At 41.9% G+C, this 23,292-nt stretch overlaps 1 protein-coding gene across 1 annotated transcript in view; it reads left to right on the top strand.

The window, feature by feature from the left end:
- Window positions 1–44: 44 nt before the first annotated feature.
- Window positions 45–23,292, top strand: part of polq (polymerase (DNA directed), theta) — a 24,473-nt gene continuing 1,225 nt past the window's right edge. The window contains exons 1-34 of the mRNA XM_079672025.1: window positions 45–1,286; window positions 1,448–1,523; window positions 1,631–2,085; window positions 2,191–2,435; window positions 3,017–3,193; window positions 3,270–3,400; window positions 3,507–3,663; window positions 3,752–3,863; window positions 3,950–4,151; window positions 4,267–4,408; window positions 6,090–6,236; window positions 6,324–6,536; window positions 6,677–6,819; window positions 6,996–7,185; window positions 7,371–7,513; window positions 7,701–7,894; window positions 7,990–8,114; window positions 8,826–9,069; window positions 9,697–11,224; window positions 11,309–12,887; window positions 13,092–13,232; window positions 13,373–13,575; window positions 19,972–20,179; window positions 20,490–20,683; window positions 20,769–20,897; window positions 21,001–21,175; window positions 21,323–21,431; window positions 21,881–21,963; window positions 22,061–22,143; window positions 22,221–22,322; window positions 22,397–22,508; window positions 22,730–22,854; window positions 22,962–23,097; window positions 23,177–23,283. Of these exons, the coding sequence (XP_079528151.1) occupies window positions 1,219–1,286; window positions 1,448–1,523; window positions 1,631–2,085; window positions 2,191–2,435; window positions 3,017–3,193; window positions 3,270–3,400; window positions 3,507–3,663; window positions 3,752–3,863; window positions 3,950–4,151; window positions 4,267–4,408; window positions 6,090–6,236; window positions 6,324–6,536; window positions 6,677–6,819; window positions 6,996–7,185; window positions 7,371–7,513; window positions 7,701–7,894; window positions 7,990–8,114; window positions 8,826–9,069; window positions 9,697–11,224; window positions 11,309–12,887; window positions 13,092–13,232; window positions 13,373–13,575; window positions 19,972–20,179; window positions 20,490–20,683; window positions 20,769–20,897; window positions 21,001–21,175; window positions 21,323–21,431; window positions 21,881–21,963; window positions 22,061–22,143; window positions 22,221–22,322; window positions 22,397–22,508; window positions 22,730–22,854; window positions 22,962–23,097; window positions 23,177–23,283 (8,178 nt within the window). The 5' untranslated portion in view covers window positions 45–1,218. The remainder of the gene's footprint in view (window positions 1,287–1,447; window positions 1,524–1,630; window positions 2,086–2,190; window positions 2,436–3,016; window positions 3,194–3,269; window positions 3,401–3,506; window positions 3,664–3,751; window positions 3,864–3,949; window positions 4,152–4,266; window positions 4,409–6,089; window positions 6,237–6,323; window positions 6,537–6,676; window positions 6,820–6,995; window positions 7,186–7,370; window positions 7,514–7,700; window positions 7,895–7,989; window positions 8,115–8,825; window positions 9,070–9,696; window positions 11,225–11,308; window positions 12,888–13,091; window positions 13,233–13,372; window positions 13,576–19,971; window positions 20,180–20,489; window positions 20,684–20,768; window positions 20,898–21,000; window positions 21,176–21,322; window positions 21,432–21,880; window positions 21,964–22,060; window positions 22,144–22,220; window positions 22,323–22,396; window positions 22,509–22,729; window positions 22,855–22,961; window positions 23,098–23,176; window positions 23,284–23,292) is intronic.

Below are 23,292 nucleotides of genomic sequence, written 5' to 3'. Positions count from 1 at the left end.
AGCTACTACTTCATAAACTGTTTAACAATGCACTTACTACTGACAATTCATAAACTGTTTAACAATGCATCATACTACTGACTTGTCATAAACTGTTTATCAATACAGCTATTACTGACAATTCATAAACTGTTTAACAATACAGCTTTACTGTTTAACAATGCACTGACAATTCTCAAACTGTTTAACAATGAACCTACAACTGAAAATTCTTAAACTGTTTAACAATGCATCATACTACTGACTTATCATAAACTGTTTAACAATGCATCATGCTACTGACTTGTCATAAACTGTTTAACAATACAGCTTTACTGTTTAACAATGCTACTACTGACAATTCTTAAACTGTTTAACAATACATGATACTACTGACTTGTCATAAACTGTTTATCAATGCACCTACTACTGACAATTCTTAAACTGTTTAACAATGCATCATACTACTGACAATTCATAAACTGTTTAACAATGCAGTAACTACTGACAATTCACACACTGTATTAAGCAGCTGCTACTGATATCATACACTTTATCAATGCAGCTTACTGCTGATAATTCACATACAAATATGTGTCAATGCAGTCTGATAATGACAATTCATAAACTGTTTAGCAATGCAGCTACAAGTGATTATTCATAAACTTTATTTATCAATACAGTTTAGTTTAAACAATTGATCTTTATTTTATTTACAAACTCAGGAACTACTGAACATAAACTTTGGTTGCATAACTGTTACCATTTGACAGTTCAGCACTATATTTAAATTGTAAATATTTTTTCGCTACGTTATGTCCACCTCACACATGTACAGTTATTAAGGCCAGTTTATAAACGATGGCCTATACTATTTCCATGATTGTAAAGCTTCTGCCCGTTTCTAATATGTTTCCTTTTTTATTGGTAGGCCCAGAGTGCTTAGGAACCTTTGTATTCAAAGCTTTATCCCTTCGGACTGTTTTTGTAGAGCACCGGGGCGGCTCTTCGGCGGACTTTTTGATTTGATATTTGTAAACCGCTGCATGAATTGTTTACACTTAGCAACATAAATAATATATCATCCGGGCACAGTTGTTTTTCGCTTGATCGCTTCCTTACTTTTTATACACCTTGTTAAATATAGATTTTAAAAGAGTTGTGTCTAGAGTCAAACTGATGTCATGTTATTGAACAACCAACTACTAACTCGTTTGTCAAAAACTGCAGATCTTCAGTATGAGCACCTCACGCCCTTCGCTGAAAAAGAAGAGCTACATGGGGCAGCACCAAATCAAGAAGAAAAGGTAGGTTTAAATCCAGTTTCACTTAAATTAAATAGTGTTGGATTATTAAGAAAAGTTAGAACCAGATCAGTCTGTTGCCTAGAGACGTCTTTCAATGTTTGTCTATTAATACACATCAGCCTTGTGTGTTAAGTGCTGACCACCTTTTTTATTGATGATAGTTTCCATGCTCCTGATGATCCACCAGACGGAGACACACTGTTGCAGAAACTCGACAAAACAAACATCTGCCGCACAGTGAGTGTGACAGCTTGGTAGTATTTCCCCTACTTTGTCATCTCCTATTCTTTTACACATCTACATAAAATACGAATGACATGTATTATTCTCCATCTTAAATGTAGGACGGAGGAGCAGGGTTTCCACTGGGGGAATCCACTTTAGCTTTAGATGAAGAAATGCTTCAGATGTTGGATGCTGTAGATCCCGTGAAGCCTGCCGTTACCACTGCATGTCCAACAACAGGAAACAGAAATGCACAGAAAGAGGCAGCATCATCAGCGGCATTGGCCCCTGTACGTACTGAAAGAGCACTTCAGCCCGGGGGCCTTACTTTACCCCACAGAGCCCCCGGCGCCCAGGGAAGAGTCTGTGGGGGTAGTGGTGAATCTAATAGACTAGGATGGAGATCTGACTGCAAAAATCTTGCACAGCGGCTTCTCTTCAGCAAGGACTCTGAGGAAGCAGGGTGTGCTCAGAGGGGCCCATACAATACCAAGGCACCCCCAGCTTCTGCCTGCATCAATGAGCTTTCCGGTCAAGAAATAAAAAACAGTCGGCAAGTAGGCAACTCCACAAAGTGAGTTTTAACTTCCACATCTTTGCCCACTTTCTCTTTAGTTTCAATTATCCAGCTCTATCTTTTTCTGTTGAAAAATGATTTGTCTTACTTTGTGTGTTTCAGTAGGCAGGCAAGTACTCACAGAAGAAAAAACTCTCCTGGTAGCAACAACCAAAGTGTGTCAAAGATGAATGCTGATCCACCTCCGGGTGGTTCGAGGGACTACATCTTGTTCAGCCCCACCCACCTCGCGGCTAACACGAAGAAAGCCAAACTCCAGTCGTCATTACAGAATCACTCTGCCTCTGTGCTCACGGTCCCCAGTGGCTTAGACCTCACTACTCTGAATGACACTTTACCTCAGCCAGGTACCTGCACTCCTTTTCATTTTTAGGGTTCATATTTTTACATTTGTTTCTGTTTCTCTGTGTTGTTGACTTTTGCTGGATTCAACTGTTAAGCTGACTCCCAATCGCTGTGATATATAATGGGACGGGGACCACTGCTTGGGGCTTTTAAATAACATGTTGTTATTTGTTCAAGATCCAATGTAGGAATTTGCAACATAAGCAGAACATTTAAATAGTTCCTGAGAGTGAAGTTGATACAAAAAGGAAAATATTTATTATAGCACATTGTGTCAAGACAAAAGACAAAAAAGAGCCAGGACACAGAGACACCTAGTGCGGGGCTGTCACCTTTACCTGCCAAAAAAAAAAAATGGACGTAAAGAATTGAAAACCACTGGTACTTTTAAACACTTAACAGTCAGATCTCAATTCCCCATTCACAACCAAAGACATCTACGAAGTCTCAGCCCTCACTCTGAAATAAGATGTATCTTTCCTATATAAAATCCAATTTGCTCTCCTAAAAATACAATGTTTCACAGTACTAAAGACGTCTGATTAAATACTACATGTAAAGGACGTTTTTACTTTTACTGTAGGCGTTGCCTTGTGTGCTCCCGCGGGACAAGCTGAAAAGCTGCTGTTATGCAGTTGGGGCTTACCAAAACCTGTCCTGGAGCGCTACCAGAAACACGGAGTGACTCACATGTTCGAATGGCAGGCTCAGTGCCTCACTGTTGGACGGGTGCTGCAGGGAGGAAACCTGGTATACTCTGGTAAGAAACTGAACCTCTCTTTACAAAGTGATTCCCAGTGCCAATCATTTTCAGCTCTAGATTCCTTCTTTTTCAGCCCCCACCAGCGCTGGAAAAACTCTGGTCGCAGAGCTGCTGATGTTGAAGCGTGTATTAGAGACCAAAAGAAAAGCTCTCTTCATTCTTCCATTTGTCTCTGTGGCCAAAGAGAAGATGCACTACCTTCAGGTGAGGAAGAGATGGACAAAAAAGTACATGCATGTTAACATGGGAATTGTGTTGTCCATATGTGTATTTATCTCCATCTAACAAACTTTTATCTGTGTCCCTATAGAGTGTTTTTGAAGAGGCTGGAGTTCGTGTGGAGGGATATATGGGCAGCACCTCAGCGGCTGGAGGGTTCTCAAAACTGGATGTGGCTGTTTGCACCATAGAAAAAGCAAATTCTCTCGTTAACAGACTCATTGAAGAGGACAATATGGGTCTACTAGGTAACAGACCAGTGATAACTGTAGGTTCTTTTTATGTATAAAACATGTAGTATGAATTTGAAAAGTGTGATTTATTTTGTGCTACAAGGTATGGTTGTGGTTGATGAGTTGCATATGGTTGGAGATTCTGGAAGAGGATACCTACTCGAACTACTCTTAACCAAAATCCGTTACATTTCGCAGAAGCAGAACACCACTGGGTTTGTTTTCTTTATTTTGTCTATATTTGTATTGTTTAACAGCTACAAAGTTCCTCTGATGTCAATCTGTACCTTTCTGTCTGCAGGTCTCTTTCTGAGGGTGTACAGATCATAGGTATGAGTGCCACCTTGCCGAACCTCTCCCTTCTGGCCGGCTGGTTGGGTGCAGAGCTTTACCAGACCGACTACAGACCTGTGCCCCTGCTGGAGCATTTCAAGGTGGGCTGCAACATCTACGACAAGAGCCTCTCTGTGGTCCGGAAGTTTACTCCTTTACCTCACATTAAGGTAACTGAGAGTGTAGTTCAGATATCATCCAATGAGGGTGTCATAATGAATGATGCCTACTTTTCTGACCAGTAATATAATCATGCGCTGTATGTAATACATGTGATTCATAAAGGGCGATGATGACCACATAGTGAGCTTGTGCTATGAGACTGTGAGAGAGGGCCGCTCTGTGTTGCTGTTCTGCCCCTCGAAGAACTGGTGTGAGAAGCTGGCAGACAGCATCGCCAGAGAATTCTACAACCTCAGAAATGCTGGTACAAAATAATTTACATTTTGAACTTTCTATATTTAAAGGTCACCTATTATGCAAAATCCACTTGTTCATGTCTTCTATAAATAAACATGTGTCCCCTCTGTAAAGAGATTCTGAAAAAAGGAAAAAAGATTCACTCTCTTTTTGTCCTGATCCATTTATATAAAAACCTGTCTGAAAATGAGCTGATCAGATTTTGGCCACTTTGTGATGTCATAATGATTTTTGGCTTGTGTAACCATTAGCCAATAACTAACCAAGGTAACCCCCCCCCCCACCTTTTCACCTGAATTTCCTCCTAGAACACCGTTGTGTTATTTTTAACCAAATATCTCGCAGAGGGGTGTTTGGAGTGCTCCTTATTTTCATCTAAAGCAGGGGTCTCCAACCTTTCTTCACTGAGAGCTACTTTGAAAAAATGAAAGTCGCCAAGAGCTACTTGCATCACATCGCTTACATGTATTCACATAGCACTCATCGGTTGAATTAAGCTACTTTTGTACACGTGTGAAATTGTAATACCCAAAGCTTATCAAAAATCTTAAGTTCACATAAATGTCCAAGAGAAAAATCAAATGTTTTCACTTCTTATTATGGCCCACGTAGTAAATACATCACCTTAATCACCACCTTAACATTATCTTATGGCACATGTGTAAAATAAGTGCATTCCCTCTTTTTTACAGTTAGTGAGATGAATGGCGCTGCATGGAGTCCACCATAGAGGTGTATGCTGGAGTGTACCCACTTAGGTACACTCTAAGAGAGCCATTTAAATGTTCATCAGTCAGTCTTGTTCTGTATTTAGATTTCATTCATGTCAGAAAAAGCTGTTTCACAAAGGTATGTAGAGCCAAATAAAGCAGACATGTTCAGTGCTGCTTGGTGATGTTCTTATAGTTTTCTGGGTCTACAAGGCTCCAGAAATGTTGTGAGTTTTGTCGAGACTTAAGCTGAACATGATTTTGGAAATGTATAACCTCCATCTTACATTCTCTGTCTTACTGTTACATAAATCCCATGAATGTATGAGATTCAGATAGCTTCATCATATCTCAATCAGTGATTAAGTGAATAATAAAGTTTCTATCAGGTTACTATCAGCCTGTCACTCATTATTTTTAGGTAGGGGGCAGGGTTTGGAGGAACAGAGGAGACGGTGATCGAGGAAGCTTTCCTCCTGCCTTTACAAACTTTACACAAGTATTTATCAACTGAAAATAGCAAGAGGACATTCATACTCTGCAATCCAAGACTTGATTAAATCCACCAAAAACCTGACATGGTGCTAACGCGAGTATTTAAAAAAAAAAAAAGTCCATGTGTGTCTGAGCCGCAGCGACACGGACTGATTCAGGTGCATTTATTGTCGTTGGATTCTTTCTACACAGTCACTGAAAAGCTGCCCGCGAGCGATCGATGTGTTGGAGACCCCTGATCTAAAGTATCAGACAGAGAATCAGCACTTTTGAAACAGGGCTGAACAGAGGGGTTTATGGGATGCTACAATGCATGATCTGTTTGGTATTTCGAGCAAAACACTTTAGAGACATGTTTTGAATGTATCTGAGACCTATGATATATTGATGAAAAACAGTATAATAGGGGACCTTTAAAAAATTGAGGTTGAGTTCTAAATATTGTTTGTGAATGAAGTCTTGTTTCTGGTCTCATCCTTTCAGGTGGTCAGGGCGAAGCAGAGCCTCAGGCAGTGCGTCTGGATCGGGATGGATTAGTGGATGTTGTGGCCCAGTTGAGAAGAACTCCAGCTGGTTTGGACCCCATCCTCCAGAGAACTGTGCCATGGGGGGTGGCTTTCCACCACGCTGGTAAGAATTTCTTACCAACCACAACAAACTTCTAAATAAATGGTTATGTTTCTGTGTATATGACTAAGTTCAAGTCTGTCTCTTTAGGTTTGACTTTTGATGAGCGCGATGTGTTGGAGGGAGCTTTTCGTCAGTGCACGGTCAGAGTCCTCGCTGCCACCTCTACTCTCTCGTCAGGGGTTAATCTCCCCGCTCGCAGGGTCATCATTCGATCCCCTACCTTCAACGGACACATGTTGGACCCGCTCACGTACAAACAGATGGCCGGACGAGCAGGGAGAAAAGGAGTAGACACAATAGGTAAAGAGGAAAAAAGGGACAAAGAGAAACAAAATGAGACGACAACATTCAGTCATAGTATTTGGCCTCATATAAGTAGAAAAGTGAATTAAAATAGATCTCTCTTTTGACCTCACATCATTTTATTCGTCTTCTTTCAGGTGAGAGTGTGCTGGTGTGTAAGGAGATAGAGCGTCAGAAAGGAATTACTCTCCTTACGGGTACTCTTCAGCCAATCAGCAGCTGCCTGGTGAGAAGAGAGGGAGAGGGCGTCACCACCAGCATGCTGAGAGCCATCCTGGAGGTAGGGCTGACATCTAAATCGACTTGGCACCCTATGAAATGATTTATATGTCGTATTTAGATTAAAAAAAATACTTCTTAAATAAAACTGTTCTCATCCTATGGAGACTGTTAATATAAGGTACATTTAGTTTACCTCTATTAATGTAACATTTATTGAATCAACCCAACTTGCAGATCATTGTCGGAGGTGTAGCCAGCACGCCACAGGATGTGAGGTCATATGCTTTGTGCTCACTTCTGGCTGCCAGCATAAAATGTGATGGCAAAAAAGAATCAACTGAAGACACCAACAAAGGCGCTATTGAGGCTTCTGTAGAATGGCTGATGGAGAACGAATTTATCAGCATCCAGAAGGAAGGACAAGGTATTGGATATCTGTACACACAATTTAAAGTAGACTTTTAGCAACAAATTGAACCACTGTTACACAAGTGTCCTTCATTTTTCAGATTGGAATATGTGCACGAAGTGTAAAACCAGAGTATAAGCTTAACCACCTTTTCAAATAAATATATACTATGTCTATCCCAATGTCTTTGCCGTACCCAGAGGAGCGGTACTGTCCGACCCAACTAGGTGCTGCCACCCTCTCCTCCTCCCTCTCCCCTCCTGAGGCTCTGGGAATATTTGCAGATCTCCAGCGGGCTATGAAGGGCTTCGTACTGGAAAATGACTTGCACATTCTGTATCTGGTACACATGCACATATATTGTTTTATTATTTGCTTAAAACTTTGTCAACTTTATTTATCCCTAAATGTATGGTGTAGCCATACATTCCTAATAGTAACCTAATCTTACTTCTACCTCTAAACCATACCAAAAATATCCCACCCTAAAATGCACAGTATTTGAAATTCTATGTCCAAATTCCCCTCAGATCACCCCGTTGTACGCAGAGTGGACAACCATAGATTGGTACCAGTTCTTCTGTCTGTGGGAACAGCTCTCGTCATCGATGAAGAGAGTAGCGGAGCTGGTGGGCATCCAGGAAGGCTTCCTCGCAAGATCTGTCACAGGCAAACTGGTCGCCAAGACAGAGAAGCAGCGTAGACAGATGGCCATACATAAACGGTAATGTACTTATCTAAGATAAATTCTATCATGGTATATGGAAAAGTCACATTGTTTTCTGTATTTTAACTAAAACGTTACTGAACTCCTTTTAGATTTTTCACCACCATCGTGCTACATGATCTGGTGAATGAGGTGCCTTTGGGAACGGTGGCTTCCAAATACAACTGCAATCGGGGGCAGTTACAGTCTCTTCAGCAGTCTGCTTCTACGTATGCAGGTTAATGCTCAAGAGTAATGCAGAGCGTCTCTAAGGACTCCAACACCGGACATGTTACCCTGTAGCATATACCATTACACACACAACTTTACATTAAAAAGGCAGAGCAGTAACTTGATGCAAGAAGCAGGAGCACTTTAGACTGACGTATATATACAGCATAGCCTTTCATCCATTAGCTGATGTTTCGGCACCTATATACTTCCTTCAGAGCCATGTAAAGTGCCTATGCTTCTTGCATTAAGTTACTGTGACAGGGTTTAGAAGATTCTAGTGAATTACACAGTCAGATAAGACAAGATAGGACTTTATTTATCCCGAAGGAAATTGTTGTGCCAGAGTTACAAAGATACAATAAACACATCAGCATAATAATACAACTCTACAGTAACAGTGCAGTAAAAAGAGCAATTAAATAACTACAAGAAACATAGACGGTCAAATAATCAATAGAAAAACTGTAGTGACAAGCAGTATTGAATAGTGCAAAGAAACGTAGTGGCAGATACGTAATTGCACGTTATTGTTGAACATTATAATGATATAGATAGTGCATGCTTGAATGCGACATGTGACAACTTTGTCTGGGTGTGATTAGATATTGTCAATGATCAATGCAAACTCTAAGGAACCCCAAAGCATTAGTATTTCAATGACTCTATATCAAATGCTCATACACTATAACACTCTGCCTCATTGCCATCCCTTCAGGTATGGTAACAGTTTTCTGCAAGCGTCTGGGCTGGCACAACATGGAGCTGCTGTTGTCCCAGTTCCAGACCAGGCTCAGCTTCGGAGTCCAGAGGGAGCTGGTGGACCTCGTCAGGGTTTCTCTCCTGAACGCCACACGAGCCAGAGCAGTGTACGCACAAGGCCTCTGTACTGTCGCTGAGCTCGCCAGGGCTACTTTAGCTGATGTAGAGAAAGCCTTGAGGAATGCTATCCCATTTAAGAGGTGTGTGTTTGTTTGCTTGTGTTTACATTTCAGATTTACACACATATTATTTAAAAGGATATGACTCTCTTTACAGCACACAGACTGAACATTATAATTATTATAATTAACATCATAGGGAAAAAACTAAAACCTACTCCATGTACCACTTTTAAATGTGTTTATCAAAGGGAAATTATAAATGCTGGCATTCATATTGATCTTTTTTTGTCTCTATTGAATACAACCTATTCGCAAAATAACGAAGAGTCAACAGTGAATTGATTGATTATTTAATATGATTTGATTAAATATAAATTAAATATTTCCCAAAAAAGAACTCGACATGTAAATTGTAAAAAGTAAAGACACTAATTCAGGCAGATATTTAACAAATACTTTTGGATTGTGCAGGCTTTACTCTTGACAACACTATTTTAAAATACACCAACTCCTTTTATTTTTGAACAGGTCATGGCGATCAAATCAAGTTTTATTTATACATTTTTAAACGATTTTTGGTCCAGCCAAAGTGCTGTACATATAATACAAAATACCCTACAGTAAGGACACTTTACAGCAAATACAATGTGAAAACATGACCCCAGATGAAAAGCACATTTTTCCCGGTCTGTCTTTGTTCCTCAGCTCTAAGCGTGCAGTGGATGAGAGTGAGGTGGAGGCAGCAGAGAGACGGAGGCTCCGCTGCGTCTGGGTCACCGGGGGTCGGGCCCTGACGGAACAGGAGGCCGCCGTTGAGATTGTTTCTGAAGCGAGGCTCCTCCTTCAGGAAGACCTGGCCCGCTTAGGAGTTCAGTGGGACCCGACAACCCTTCCTCCTGGGGCTCCTGCCGTAAACAGCCCTGACGACTCAGACACCTCAACTGCATCAGATTTGAGCTCACATGAAGCACAGGTTGACGACAACAAAGGTCCCCAGCAAGGAGACAAGATTGAGGAAAGTAGAGATATTGAAAGACATGGAGAGGAGAGTGAGGAGAAAAACAAACTGAAGGAAAGGAAAAAGGAGGAAGAAAAAGAAAAAGACAAAAGAGAGCGGGGGTCAAAGTTCCAAGTCAGGGTGGTAAACAGAAAACCAGAGGAGCACAGACAATTAAATAGGACAGACAACAGAAACACTATGAATGGAGTGCAAGTAGAAAGAAGCAAAGGTACAAAAAATGATGAGACAAATGACAAAATATTAACGGCAAACAATACAGAAGATGAAAAAAGAGAAAGGCAAAAGCAGACAAGGCCGAAGCAAGGTGGGGAAGAGCAGAAGAAATGCGAGCAAAAAGAAGGAGAGAAGAGTAAAGAGATTGTCTCAATCAGACCAGAGAGTCCTCAGGCCAACCGCCCTGTCTCTGAAAGGAGCCTGACCCAGGAACTAGCTGATATCATATCCAGCCCCCTGCCTCTACCGATGCTACGTCCTCAGCCCTCTCTCTCCCCTATGCCTCCTCCTCGGTTTAGAGCTCCAGTATCACGAGTAGAAGAACAACACATCGTTCCTGTAAGGACATCAGCTGGCCTTGCTGCCTCACCTGTGCACCCACGTAGACTGATGCACTCGAGAGCCTTAAGCAAAGTCCTCAACTCTATACAAACCGACAAAAGCCTACAAAATAACGTAGCGCCTGCAAAGACATCGAACTCAATACCCTCAGCGCCTGCAGGCCAGGTGACTTCAGCGATTACTGTGCCTGACCCCTCGGAGAGAACCCCTCCTGGTATTTCTTCACCTTCAGATGCAGATATGTTAGACAATCCCCTCATTGTCTCTCCTGCCTCTGTTCCCTTATTCTCTCCTGAGGCCAAGCGAAGAAGGATGGATGGTGGAGAGGTAGATACCTTTTCATCTCCTGAGCTGTACGCAGGAGAAGCTGAGGGAGATATTAAAAAAGGAGAGGAGAGTTTTGGTGACAGCTTTGAATTGGACACTCAGACAGAAAGAATGATTGTTCAACCGGCATTCCAACACAGAGATGGGATTGATAGAGGTACGAGTCAAACAGTAGAAACAGAAATGATAGAGGATGTGGTAAAGACAGCTGTAGAAATCAATCGGGACAATAATGAGGGACATGTTGAAGCCCCAGTTGATGCATGTCCAAGATTCAATGTTTCTATCACAGATAGTCAAATGGAGCTCATTCTCAACACCAGCAACCAGGTGAGTATCCAGAATAATCCATTATATTATTCTTATATTATGTACATGTTCAAGTGGTTTAAAAATCAAATATTGTTTTTACAGAATTCCCCTGGTCCATGGGGGGATAATGTAGTCGAAGATAAGGATGAAGGCGGCGATGAGGAGGCTGCCTCTGAGAGTGTTAACAGGAGCAGTAGCTTCCTGTTCGACAGCCTGTACGACAGCTCTCTGCTGGCTGCTCTCGACCAATCAGACGAAGAGGAAGCTGTTGGCCAGGAGATCATAAACCCTCTTCCATCGAGCCAGGAGCAGAGACGCAGTGAGCTTCTCGCAAATCAGGAGGCTGAAAATCAGGAGGCGGTCCAATGGGGCGAGTCCTCCTTCAACCTGTCAGAGTGGGGCGACTCGCTGATGGTGGGGGAACACTTTCTGGAGAGGCAGTGCTTGCTCAAACACACAGAGAGAACTCAAGGGGCCACTCGTCAGAAAGCTCAGCAACCCAACCCAGAGAATGTTCAGATGTCAGAATCACAACCCAAACTCCGACAGACAAAGCCACAACCCACTACTACAACTAATACCACAAATCAAAATGAGCATGACAAGAAAAACGCCAGTAATAATCAAGGCAATAAACACACAAATAAACAGCATAGTTTTGCACAGAGCGACAATAAACCAGGCAAGAGACAGGAAATGATCAATGAACATGGGAAGCAAGGAGAGACACACGTAAAGAAAGGAGAAATGAATGCTGTATTGTTCGATAAGGCAGTTTTAAATCACTCAGAAGTCCAAAACGCACCTGAAAGCTGTTTTGACTGCAGCCCTGGTTTGCAAGACATCTTTGACCGCTGGCCTAGTATGTCTGACCAGCCCTGGCAAAACACTACAACCGGCCACCTGACAACCCATACACTCGAACATGCTGCAAATACAGCAGAAGTTCCAGATCCACCTCAGACCTTAATACAGGTTGAGAGAAAAGGAGCAAATTCAAAAGCCGTTGTTGCTGAGAATGATTCTCGGGAGGAACGTGACAGTGAGAATGTAACGGAGAGACCAGGCTCTGCCGGTGATCTTATTCCCCCTACTCAGGAAACTCCACCTGTCACACCAAGAGTAAAAATGACGACGTCATCCGTGCAGTCACCTCTCATCGCTAAGCCAATCAAACAGTCGACTCCCTCAACTCGGCCGCTACAAAAACAAGTGATCACAAAATGTCCTACATCTGGCCCGGGACACTGTAGAAATCGATCAGAAGCTGACACTGAACAGCCTAACTCTACATCAGATCGCTCCCACGGACACCAGCGGGGACAGAAACCCAACACTGTTACACGCTCGAGGGCTAGAACAAAACTCTTGCTACACAGTGACCAGAACCTAAGCCCTCCCGGAGGTCCTGCTTCCCCGCCCCCCTCGGGGAAGCTCCCCTCCGATGCTGAATCACCTGTGACTGATGAAGGCTTTTCACTTCAGCTGTCCCAGGATACATCGCTCGGTTCCAGCAGCTCAGGGGCCTTCTCCATTGTAGACGTGGCAAGTGACAGGCGCCTCTTCAACACTTTCATCAATGAGTGGAAAACAAAGGAGCGGTACTCTCTGGCTTTGGCCTGTGAGAAGAGGGAGCACAGTAATCAAACTGAGGAGGAAATAGGAGGGAAACATAAGAGAGGTAATTGATAACTGAGAGTTAAACATGATACCTGTTTTTGCCAAGCGCTAACCCAGTGATTGAATATATCTAGTTTTGCTTGGACAAGTCTCCCTTGCATTTGTGTTTTTGCATGGTTATCTAACACATGATACATTTTAAACATTATAAGCAAAGCCCATGCTGTTTGCAATGTCCTCATCCATGCCCGTGTTGTGTGTGCAGCATCAGCAGCTAACCAGAGGCTCCACAGGGACGATGGGTTTCCAATAATAGATAGGGATGGACTGGTGTTGATTGGACTGTCTGTCTGCTGGGGGGCAAGAGATGCCTACTACGTGTCTCTGCAGCAAGAGCAGAGCAAAGGTATTATACACACACACACATACAACTTATTTTCTTATAAGTGTATGTTTGCACCATTAGACACCAACGAAAATTCCTTGAATGTGTAAATGTACCTGGCAATAAACTTGATTCTGATTCTGATGTCTTTTCCACCTCAGGTTTGAGCGCGAGTCTGGCCCCTCCCCCTCTGGATGATGATTTGCCAGTGAGTGAGAGGCTGCAGCAGGTGAAGGCCGGTCTGAGCAGGACGCCTACCGCTCCAACAGGAGGTGTGGTCGTCACGTGGGACATCATCCAGGTGTACAAGACGCTGGTCATGAGTTGTGGCATCAGCTTGGAGGGAAACTGTGAAGATCCCAAGGTGAGGGAAATCACTATGGTATTTCATTTAATACCTCTGACTGACATTCTCACACAAGAATGACTTTTTTTACTCTTATGATCAGTGTCACTGCAGTCGGTTTTCTATAAACACGGTTTGCCATCAGAATAACTTGAACAGTGCTAAAATGATAAACATAATCAACACATAGGTGTCGTGTCAAATGCTCATATAATCATTTAAATAATATACAGTGGGGCAAAAAAGTATTTAGTCAGCCACCAATTGTGCAAGTTCTCCCACTTAAAAGATGAGAGGCCTGTAATTTTCATCCTAGGTATACCTCAACTATGAGAGACAGAATGAGAAAAAAAAATCCAGAAAATCACATTATCTGATTTTTAAAGAATTTATTTGCAAATTATGGTGGAAAATAAGTATTTGGTCACCTACAAACAAACAAGATTGCTGGCTCTCACAGACCTGTAACTTCTTCTTTAAGAGCCTCCTCTGTCCTCCACTTGTTAACTGTATTAATGGCACCTGTTTGAACTCGTTATCAGTATAAAAGACACCTGTCCACAACCTCAAACAGTCACACTCCAAACTCCACTATGGCCAAGACCAAAGAGCTGTCAAAGGACACCAGAAACAAAATTGTAGACCTGCACCAGGCTGGGAAGACTGAATCTGCAATAGGTAAGCAGCTTGGTGTGAAGAAATCAACTGTGGGAGCAATTATTCGAAAATGGAAGACATACAAGACCACTGATAATCTCCCTCGATCTGGGGCTCCACGCAAGATCTCACCTCGTGGGGTCAAGATGATCACAAGAACGGTCAGGGCTCGAAATTAACTTTTTTCCTCAGTGTCCCACAACTGTCCCGAATTCTACTTTGTATTGTCCCGGATATAACCAGCAGTGTTCCAAATTTAAATTTGTATCGTCGTCCCCCTAATTATGCAGAATACATATAATTTGATACTTTTTTGTCACTTAATCATCACACCATAGACTCTGGTCCACCATGTAAGTTTAAAATACTTATTCTTTTAAACATATGAATATTAGTCTGATCTGTTGCCTCTCCTAGAGTAGAAGGGAAGAGAGTTGTTTTAAGACATGTTTCTATTGTTTCTCAATATCCAGACTAATTTATCATTGTCATGTCAACATTGAAGAATTCTGATTTGTATTTTTCAATTCAATATGGTATGGCTGTATGGTCTCTGTGTTTTATGATCGGAACCCTCTATCTGGCAATAAAAGTGGTATGAATGATAATAAAAAAACAGAAGTTCCATAATACAGTTTAATAAATGTATCTGTTTTCAGTTCTAATTACAAGTTATCCTCCGAAGTCAGTAGTACTATAGGAATATAAATTGATCTTCTATCTTCATTCATGAATGTCAATCATCTTGCTCTCATTCATTCACCCACCCCCCGGGTACAATGTTGTATAAAACTTTGTCTTAAGCCCTGATGATGTCTTTGAGCCAGACCCGTTTTGTTTTAATATAGATGTAGAAGACAAAAACATTATCAATTGTAAAATAAATGTTATTACAAAAGTGGTGAAATGCAACATTTGTATGAGCATTATAATCTTAGTCATTTTGCTATTTTTCTACAGCATTATTTTAGTCTTTGGTTTCAACAGATATACACATATTTTTTCGCCCTGATCCCAAAAAATGCAGACATGCACAATGGTCAGGTCAGTTCGTTCTTGTTAAAGACACGTTTCGAGCGAGCGTGCCATCGAACGTGCCATCGAACGTGCCATCACTAATGCACATTGTAGCCTTGCTTTGAAGGGCAAAATCTACTGGGAGATTAGCTAGGCACAAAAACAACTGGAACATTACTCTCTCTTAACATGACACATTATTCTCATACCAGAGTAGATTGACAAACTAAAATTACCTTGCGACCCCCTTTCTAATCGTCACCCAATCTGACTGACGTTCTTGACCCAAAAAAACTAAAACACTATAAAAAGATGAAAAGCTAAATGATTAGCTAAATGCCTTACGTTTTTGCAGCTAAAGATTCTAGCCTGGTCACTGACTGGCTGACAAAGAAAATACAAAAATGATAGGCTACACCTCTTATTCTGATCAACTTTATTTCACATCATTTTCACAAACTTCAAAAGAACATGACACCGCATTTTAGGACGTTTGTATGCATTGTAAGGCACACTTCAGTTGCTAGCGTTAGCTAACATTGACACTTAAGACAACTAACTTACCACAGTGGAAGACGATGCATCACGACCAGCACTTGGGATTTTTTCGTTTCGGGAGTCGGCAGAATTGGGGCTTGCATCAGGGGGCTGTTTATTCAACCACCTCAGCATTTCTTTCTTCTTTTTTTAACTGTCGTGACCGTTGCATTGGCGCGAGTCTAGCAGCAGTCAGCAGCAGAGTGGATGACGTAGAATGCATTCTATGATTTGACAGCCCAATGACTTTGCAAATAACACCCATTTTGAAGTTTACTTTAAAAAAAAAAATTCCCTGTCCCGAAATAGTCCCAGACAAAATAGATTTGTGTCCCAGTATTGAAGATGAAACGTGGCTGGGTCTTTCAGCATGACAATGATCCCAAACACACCGCCCGGGCAACGAAGGAGTGGCTTCGTAACCCCCTGATCCCACCGGAAGCGTCTGCGCTGCGGCTGCGGCATTTTTAGCGATCGCGGCCACTCTAGTCAATGGGTGCTATTCCACCAGACCCGCTGCGCCGCGCTGCGTTGCGGCTCGAAGCGTCCCAGAAGCTCCTCGCCGCAAGGAATTTCTAAAATATAGGATGAATCCTATTTTTGACGCGGCGCAGCACAGCGCAGGCAGGAAGTGGAACGTTCATCCGAAAATATTGGTGATGTCGCTGGCTGTCCAGCCACGAGGTGATGAAAATCACCTTGTTGTCTCCTTTGCTGGTTGAGGGGGTGCACCCAAAACCGGCTCCTTTTCCTCCCCCCACCCCCCCGTAGTCTTTCAAGTAGGGGAATACATGCCAGCGTTCTCCTCCGGTTTACAGGCACTGTAAATTATATATATATATATATACAGTGTTGGGTGTAACGCGTTACAAAAGTAACGGAGTTACAGTAATATATTACTTTTTGCTGTAACGAAGTAATGTAACGCATTACTAATGAAATGTGGGTAATATATTACCCGTTACAATGCTCAGTAACGCAGTTACAACACATTTTAACCCGAAATTAAATGGTGTTTTGTTTTTTAAGAAATGTATTAACATAGCGAGACATTCCGACACCGGACAAATTGTGCGGGTCGATTAGTAAACCTGGTGTTTACCCTTCAGGCTTCGCGTCGAGATCTTCGGGGAAGTTGAACGTTATGCAACCATTCAAAAAAGAGAACGTAGCGAAAAATACAAACAACAAATTGTGTCCGGTGCGCGTGACCTGCTCCGCTGCGCGTGCATCATTTCCAAAGTGCTTCCACAGCAGTGACACACATCTGATCTGTGGATAATCATTTATACGAAAATGGTTAAAGCAACCATCACTAAACGCCAGCAACACTGCATCTACTGCAGACAGTAGCAACAGGTCAGATGCGGACATCACGTTACCCTCCGTTGTGGACACTAGCTTACTCCCGCCTGACTCGCCGGCCCCGGAGCAGCAGTCTTCGTCGCCCGAAACTACGCCGCCCCTCTGCGGCCCGCAGGTGCCAGGTATATCTAAACAACTACCCGCCTGTACAGTGGGGTAAGGCGGTCATTTTGCAGCTTGTGGTATAAAAATAGACAATGGCTAGAATATTCATGTGAAAATAGTACCATATTCTGACATGCCTGTAGAAATGTTGGGTCAAAAATAATGCATACAATAGCCATACTTGTCAACCCTCCCGATTTTCGCGGGAGACTCCCGATTTCATTGCCCTCTCCCGGTTTCCTCCCGGGGTCATATTTCTCCCGCATTTCTCCCGATTTCTGACAAAATCTGATTTAAACACGACTGTTTCCACTCCGACTTTAATACAGCTACACCATTGTTTGGTTTCCATGGTAACACGTCTCTTTAGTAGCGCGCGCAACTCAAAGTCTGAGAGGGTGAGGCAGATATTCACAGAAAACAGAACAAGAATCAACAACTACTCTACTCTCTGCTCACTCCTTTCCTGTAAAATACAGGTCCAACCCACACATATGCTCCATCAAGGATGGTGCTACAGGCCGCAAGGCAGTGCACTTACAACTACAATAAGCATGTTAATGTTAATCTAACAGCTCCGGCGATCCACTAGCACCGCCCCCCCCCCCCTCCAATTTTGCATTTTGAAATGCTCCCGATTTCTGAGGTCTAAAGGTTGGCAAGTATGACAATAGCACAGATGCCTTCACCACGAATGGCTACAAAAATATCTCATATCCCAAGCTTATTATCAACGAGCTGATGTTGCAGCTGAAATGTTCTCCAGGTCACAAAGTCAACCTCACATAATGATGTGATACCAGTTTTCAAGCACAGTAAATATTCTCTTCCCATCGTATATGATGGGACCAAGGTGATGATGTAGTAGGCTACATGGTTTTAATAATACTTTTGCCTTTCAATGTTTGCCATTTCAAACCATGAGCATGGTTTAAATAATATTTGCCTTGATTTACAATATGTTAACCTTCATTATAGTCCTTGACAGCGGTCTGTACTGCTGTATTAACAACATGTCACATGTTAAGAATTTACAATCAGAATCGAGTATTCAACGAAGCCCTGTAATACAATTTGTTAGTAGCCTTAAGGGCCTACACAGTTGTTATGCTACCACATCGCCCTTCACTGGATGCATAATGAGCTGCACTAAACTACATTTTAGCATTTAAAATACCTAGCTATTCTTTTGCGGTTATTTTGGTGAAAGTAACTAAAAAGTAACTAAAGTAGTGTAACTCATTACATTTCAGAGACAGTAATATTGTAATGTAACTTATTACTTTCAAAAGAGAGTAATGAGTAATATGTAATATATTACATTTTGGAAGTAACTTGCCCAACACTGTATGTGTATATATATATATATATATATATATATATAGAATAATTATGATGATGAATGCATATTTTTTATTTACCACTAAAATACAGCAACACATCTTTGATTCATGTCGTTTATAACTGGAATATTACTATTATTATTAACTGTGTCTGTAGTCTACAACACAACAAAATAGGAAATAACAACAATAAACACGATTTAAACAGACACAAACATAAACCATTTAACTACGTAGTCTAGAAGTACAAATGTCCAGAAAATATTCCAAAATCAACAAAAACTGCGAGGCTGCCTGCACACACGACGCTCCGCTTCCGCAACGTTTTGAAACGCGCCTGGTGGGTTATGACGCAGGAGGAGGTCGCAGCGCGGCGCAGCCGAAGCGCAGCGCAGACGCTCCCGGTGGGATCAGGGGGTAAGAAGCATTTCAAGGTCCTGGAGTGGCCTAGCCAGTCTCCAGATCTCAACCCCATAGAAAATCTTTGGAGGGAGTTGAAAGTCCGTGTTGCCCAGCGACAGCCCCAAAACATCACTGCTCTAGAGGAGATCTGCATGGAGGAATGGTCCAACATACCAGCAACAGTGTGTGAAAACCTTGTGAAGACTTACAGAAAACGTTTGACCTCTGTCATTGCCAACAAAGGGTATATAACAAAGTATTGAGATGAACTTTTGTTATTGACCAAATACTTATTTTCCACCATCATTTGCAAATAAATTCTTTAAAAATCAGACAATGTGATTTTCTGGATTTTTTTTTCTTCTCATTTTGTCTCTCATAGTTGAGGTATATCTAGGATGAAGATTACAGGCCTCTCATCTTTTTAAGTGGGAGAACTTGCACAATTGGTGGCTGACTAAATACTTTTTTGCCCCACTGTATATAGATGATGTCTTATACTCTCATTGCCTTTTACTCGTTTAAATAGTCAGACATATGATTAGGATTTACATTTCAGGAAGGGCAAAAGGTGGATTTCCAAATGGTTAAGGACTGTGGGGTTTTATGCTTTAATGGTGGGGATGTTTAGACAATGCCTAAGAGAATTGATGGGTGAGACCAGTTGGCTATTTTCTCTCTACTATATAGTGTAAGCTGTGTTCGGGGTGCAAAGCCATTTTATCCTTTGAGGATGAAGTTGCTCTGTTCCTGGGTTTGAGATCGATTTCAATTGTATATAAACTTTCTCTGTTACTTTATTAAATATAGCAAAAGATAAACTTTGTCCATGAATCATTTATCAGTTTCTCTTAAGGGAATTAGAATGTCCTCCACAATGGGACTTTAAATGAACGTTTAAGAAAAACCTGAAAGTTTATAAGAACCTTTTCTGCTATGAAATGTGTTTCGGACACTTTATCAAAGTTGTTTTGATTGTCTGCCACAGGTTGCGTGCTGGCTGTTGGACCCTGGCAGTGAGGAGAGGACTCTACCCAACATGGTGACGGTCTACTGTCCTGAAGAGTTGTCTCTGCTGGGCGGACTTGGAAACCCGCATGCACACGATCCTCGTGTTAGGGCAGCAACCAAGAGCGTGCTCGTACACTCTGTCATGAACCATCTGACCGGCCTGCTAGAGAAAGACGGCATGCTTGGTATAAAGAGTATATATATATATATATATATATATATATATATATATATATATATATATATATATTGCTTCCACTCCTACTGCTATTTATTTAATTTTTACTTTATTATTTGCCCCTTTTGTTTGTTTGTTCACAATGTAAAGAGGCCTTGGGTCCCTTGAAAGGCGCTATACAAATTGAATCTAATATTATTATTATTATTATTATTAAAAAGTCTAACAGACATTCGTACATTTCCAGAGTATAGATATAAGTGTGTAAAATATACGTAATTGAACCCTTTTTTAATGTTTTTAAATGCTCGTGACAGACTTATTCAGAAGTATTGAGATGCCCTCGCAGGTGTCTTTGGCTCTGTTGGAGCTGAATGGAGTGGGCTTCAGTGTTGAAGAGTGTGAAAGACAAAAGCATGTGATGCAAGCCAAACTCTCAGCGCTGGAGTCCCAGGCCTACAACCTGGCCGGACACAGCTTCTCCCTCACCAGCATCGACGACATAGCACAGGTCTGACCATTGTCCCAGCATAATTCAGCAGAGTAAAACTTCCCATTTCCAAAAATATGTGTCCTCATATACATGTGTACTATAGGTGTTGTTTTTAGAGCTGCACCTGCCTCCAAACGGTGACGTAGGTGGATCCAAAAGTAGGAAGACTCTTGGCTACACCAGGCGAGGCGGCAGCAGAGTACGACTTGGAAAACAGTTTAGCACCAACAAGGTGACATCTTTAAGTTATTACACTGTAACTGTTGTGTGAAGATCAGGTTATATTTGTGAGATAACGTGCCACTTTGTTTAAACCGAATTGTAATGGTTGGTAGGATGTTCTGGAGAAGCTCCGCCCTCTGCACCCGTTGCCAGGTGTGATCCTGGAGTGGAGGCGGATCACTAACGCCCTGACCAAGGTGGTGTTCCCCCTGCAGCGGGAGAAGCAGTACCACAACACACTGGCCATGGACAGAATATATCCCATCGCCCAGACACACACAGCCACAGGTAATACACATACACACACAAAGACATTAAATGCGCCTGTGTGTGGAAACACCTTAATGTCATTGGTCATTTAATACTTTTGTTGGATACAGTTTTTATTTGAAGTAGAACTACAGCGTGCATTGACCAAGTTCATTCTGTTTTCAGGTAGAGTGAGCTTCACTGAGCCCAACATACAGAATGTCCCCAAAGACTTTGAGATTTCCATGCCCACGGTGGTGGGGGAGAGCCCACCTTCACAAGACGGCAAAAAAGGGTAGGTGAACATCAATATTCAGTTTATATCTGATGCATATAAACAAAAAAAACAAGATTATATTTTCCATATTTCAATTTTAACGTTTATTTATGGATTGTGATGATACGCGTGGATTTGAGTCATCTATACACCTTCATTTGTTTTTCATATTTCTACTATCAGTCATATGAAAATCTCTGCAAAGACTATGACTTATAATACACCTATAACACTGCAATGCAAATCCCCCTTTGCTATGTTGATTTGAGATAGGGTTTAAAATCGAAATAAAACATTTACCAATTGATAAAGACAGACTTTAGGTATTTAAAGTGAAAGAATAACATACTACATGATGTACGTGGGGGGGAATGGTTCGGAATTCCATGAGTAATCACCAAACTTGTCTGGAGTTACATTAAGGTTAATACTTTTGTCCAACTAATGCACATACTGTTTTGATACAGAAAGAAAAGACGCTCTGCGGTGACCTCAGAACAAGGCCCGGCCTTCTGTGTCAGCATGAGGCATGCCTTCGTTCCCTTTTCAGGTTACTATAATGATATAGTTGCTTTGTGTCACCTTTACTGTCTGCAACCTTGTCTCAGACTGCTCTACCGGTTGTGTCTCTCTGTACTGTGCTGTAGGTGGGATGATATTGGCCGCTGATTATTCTCAGCTGGAGTTGAGAGTGTTGGCTCACCTCTCTAAGGATCAACGCCTACTGCAAGTCAGTACAAAGCAAGGAAACATCACATAACTAACATAAAAAAACATGTCAAATAAATGAACCGTGGGCATTGCCAGGTGCTGAATGGAGGAGCAGACGTGTTTCGCTGCATCGCTGCTGAGTGGAAAAGCATTGACCCCGAGTCTGTGAACGACAACCTCCGACAGCAGGCCAAACAGGTACAGCTAGGCAGGAGAGAGAGAGAGACGGTCACATGGACCCGCATGCATTCTCACGGCTGTTGTCTTTGCAGATTTGCTATGGCATTATCTATGGGATGGGAGCGAAGTCTTTGGGGGAGCAAATGGGAGTGGAGGAGAACGACGCGGCCCGCTACATCGAGAGTTTTAAGGCTCGATACAAAGGTACACACTGCTGTTTGGTTTTCATTGTTATAAATTGTTTGTGCATTTTAATATTTTGCAGTTGATCGCGGTAACAATCCTACAAAAATGAATTGTTCATAATGTAATCCCAAGCATTGTTTGCAGTTATTTCGTACTTTTATAAAAGAGGGTATAATCATTAGAAATACAGAAGTACAGGGAACAGAAATGAAGTATCCATGCCTTGTCTTGTGTTTCAGGGATCAATGCTTTTCTGAGAGAAACTGTGAAGAACTGTATAAAAAACGGCTATGTTCAGACACTGATGGGCCGCAGGAGGTACCTACCTGAGATCACTAACACCAATACGCACGTCAAAGGGCATGTAAGCACGTTCTTCATGGGAACTTTACATTGTTTATTTGTAAGATGGGCAATGTTTAATTCAAGTGTGATTATTGAATTGACTACATTACATCCCCGTGTCTTCAGGCAGAGCGTCAGGCAGTAAACACAACTGTGCAGGGTTCAGCAGCAGACATTGTGAAACTTGCCACCGTGAACATCCAGAAACGACTACAAAAAACATATCCTGCAGCTCCCCTCTCTCACCAGCACACACATTCAGGTGACTTAAATCTTATTTCCCCATGATGTATACTCTACATGCAGAAATAGATTAACCATGTTCTATGTCTGTTATACAGCCAGCAGTAACCGCAGGGTGCGAACATCTCCACTCAGAGGAGCCTACTTTGTACTGCAGCTGCATGATGAGCTCATCTATGAAACCACAGAGGAAGACCTCATACAGGTAGGAACA

Source organism: Notothenia rossii (assembly GCF_949606895.1).
Source record: "Notothenia rossii genome assembly, chromosome: 1".
NCBI lineage: Eukaryota > Metazoa > Chordata > Actinopteri > Perciformes > Nototheniidae > Notothenia > Notothenia rossii.
This window is presented reverse-complemented; position numbering and strand designations above follow the sequence as displayed.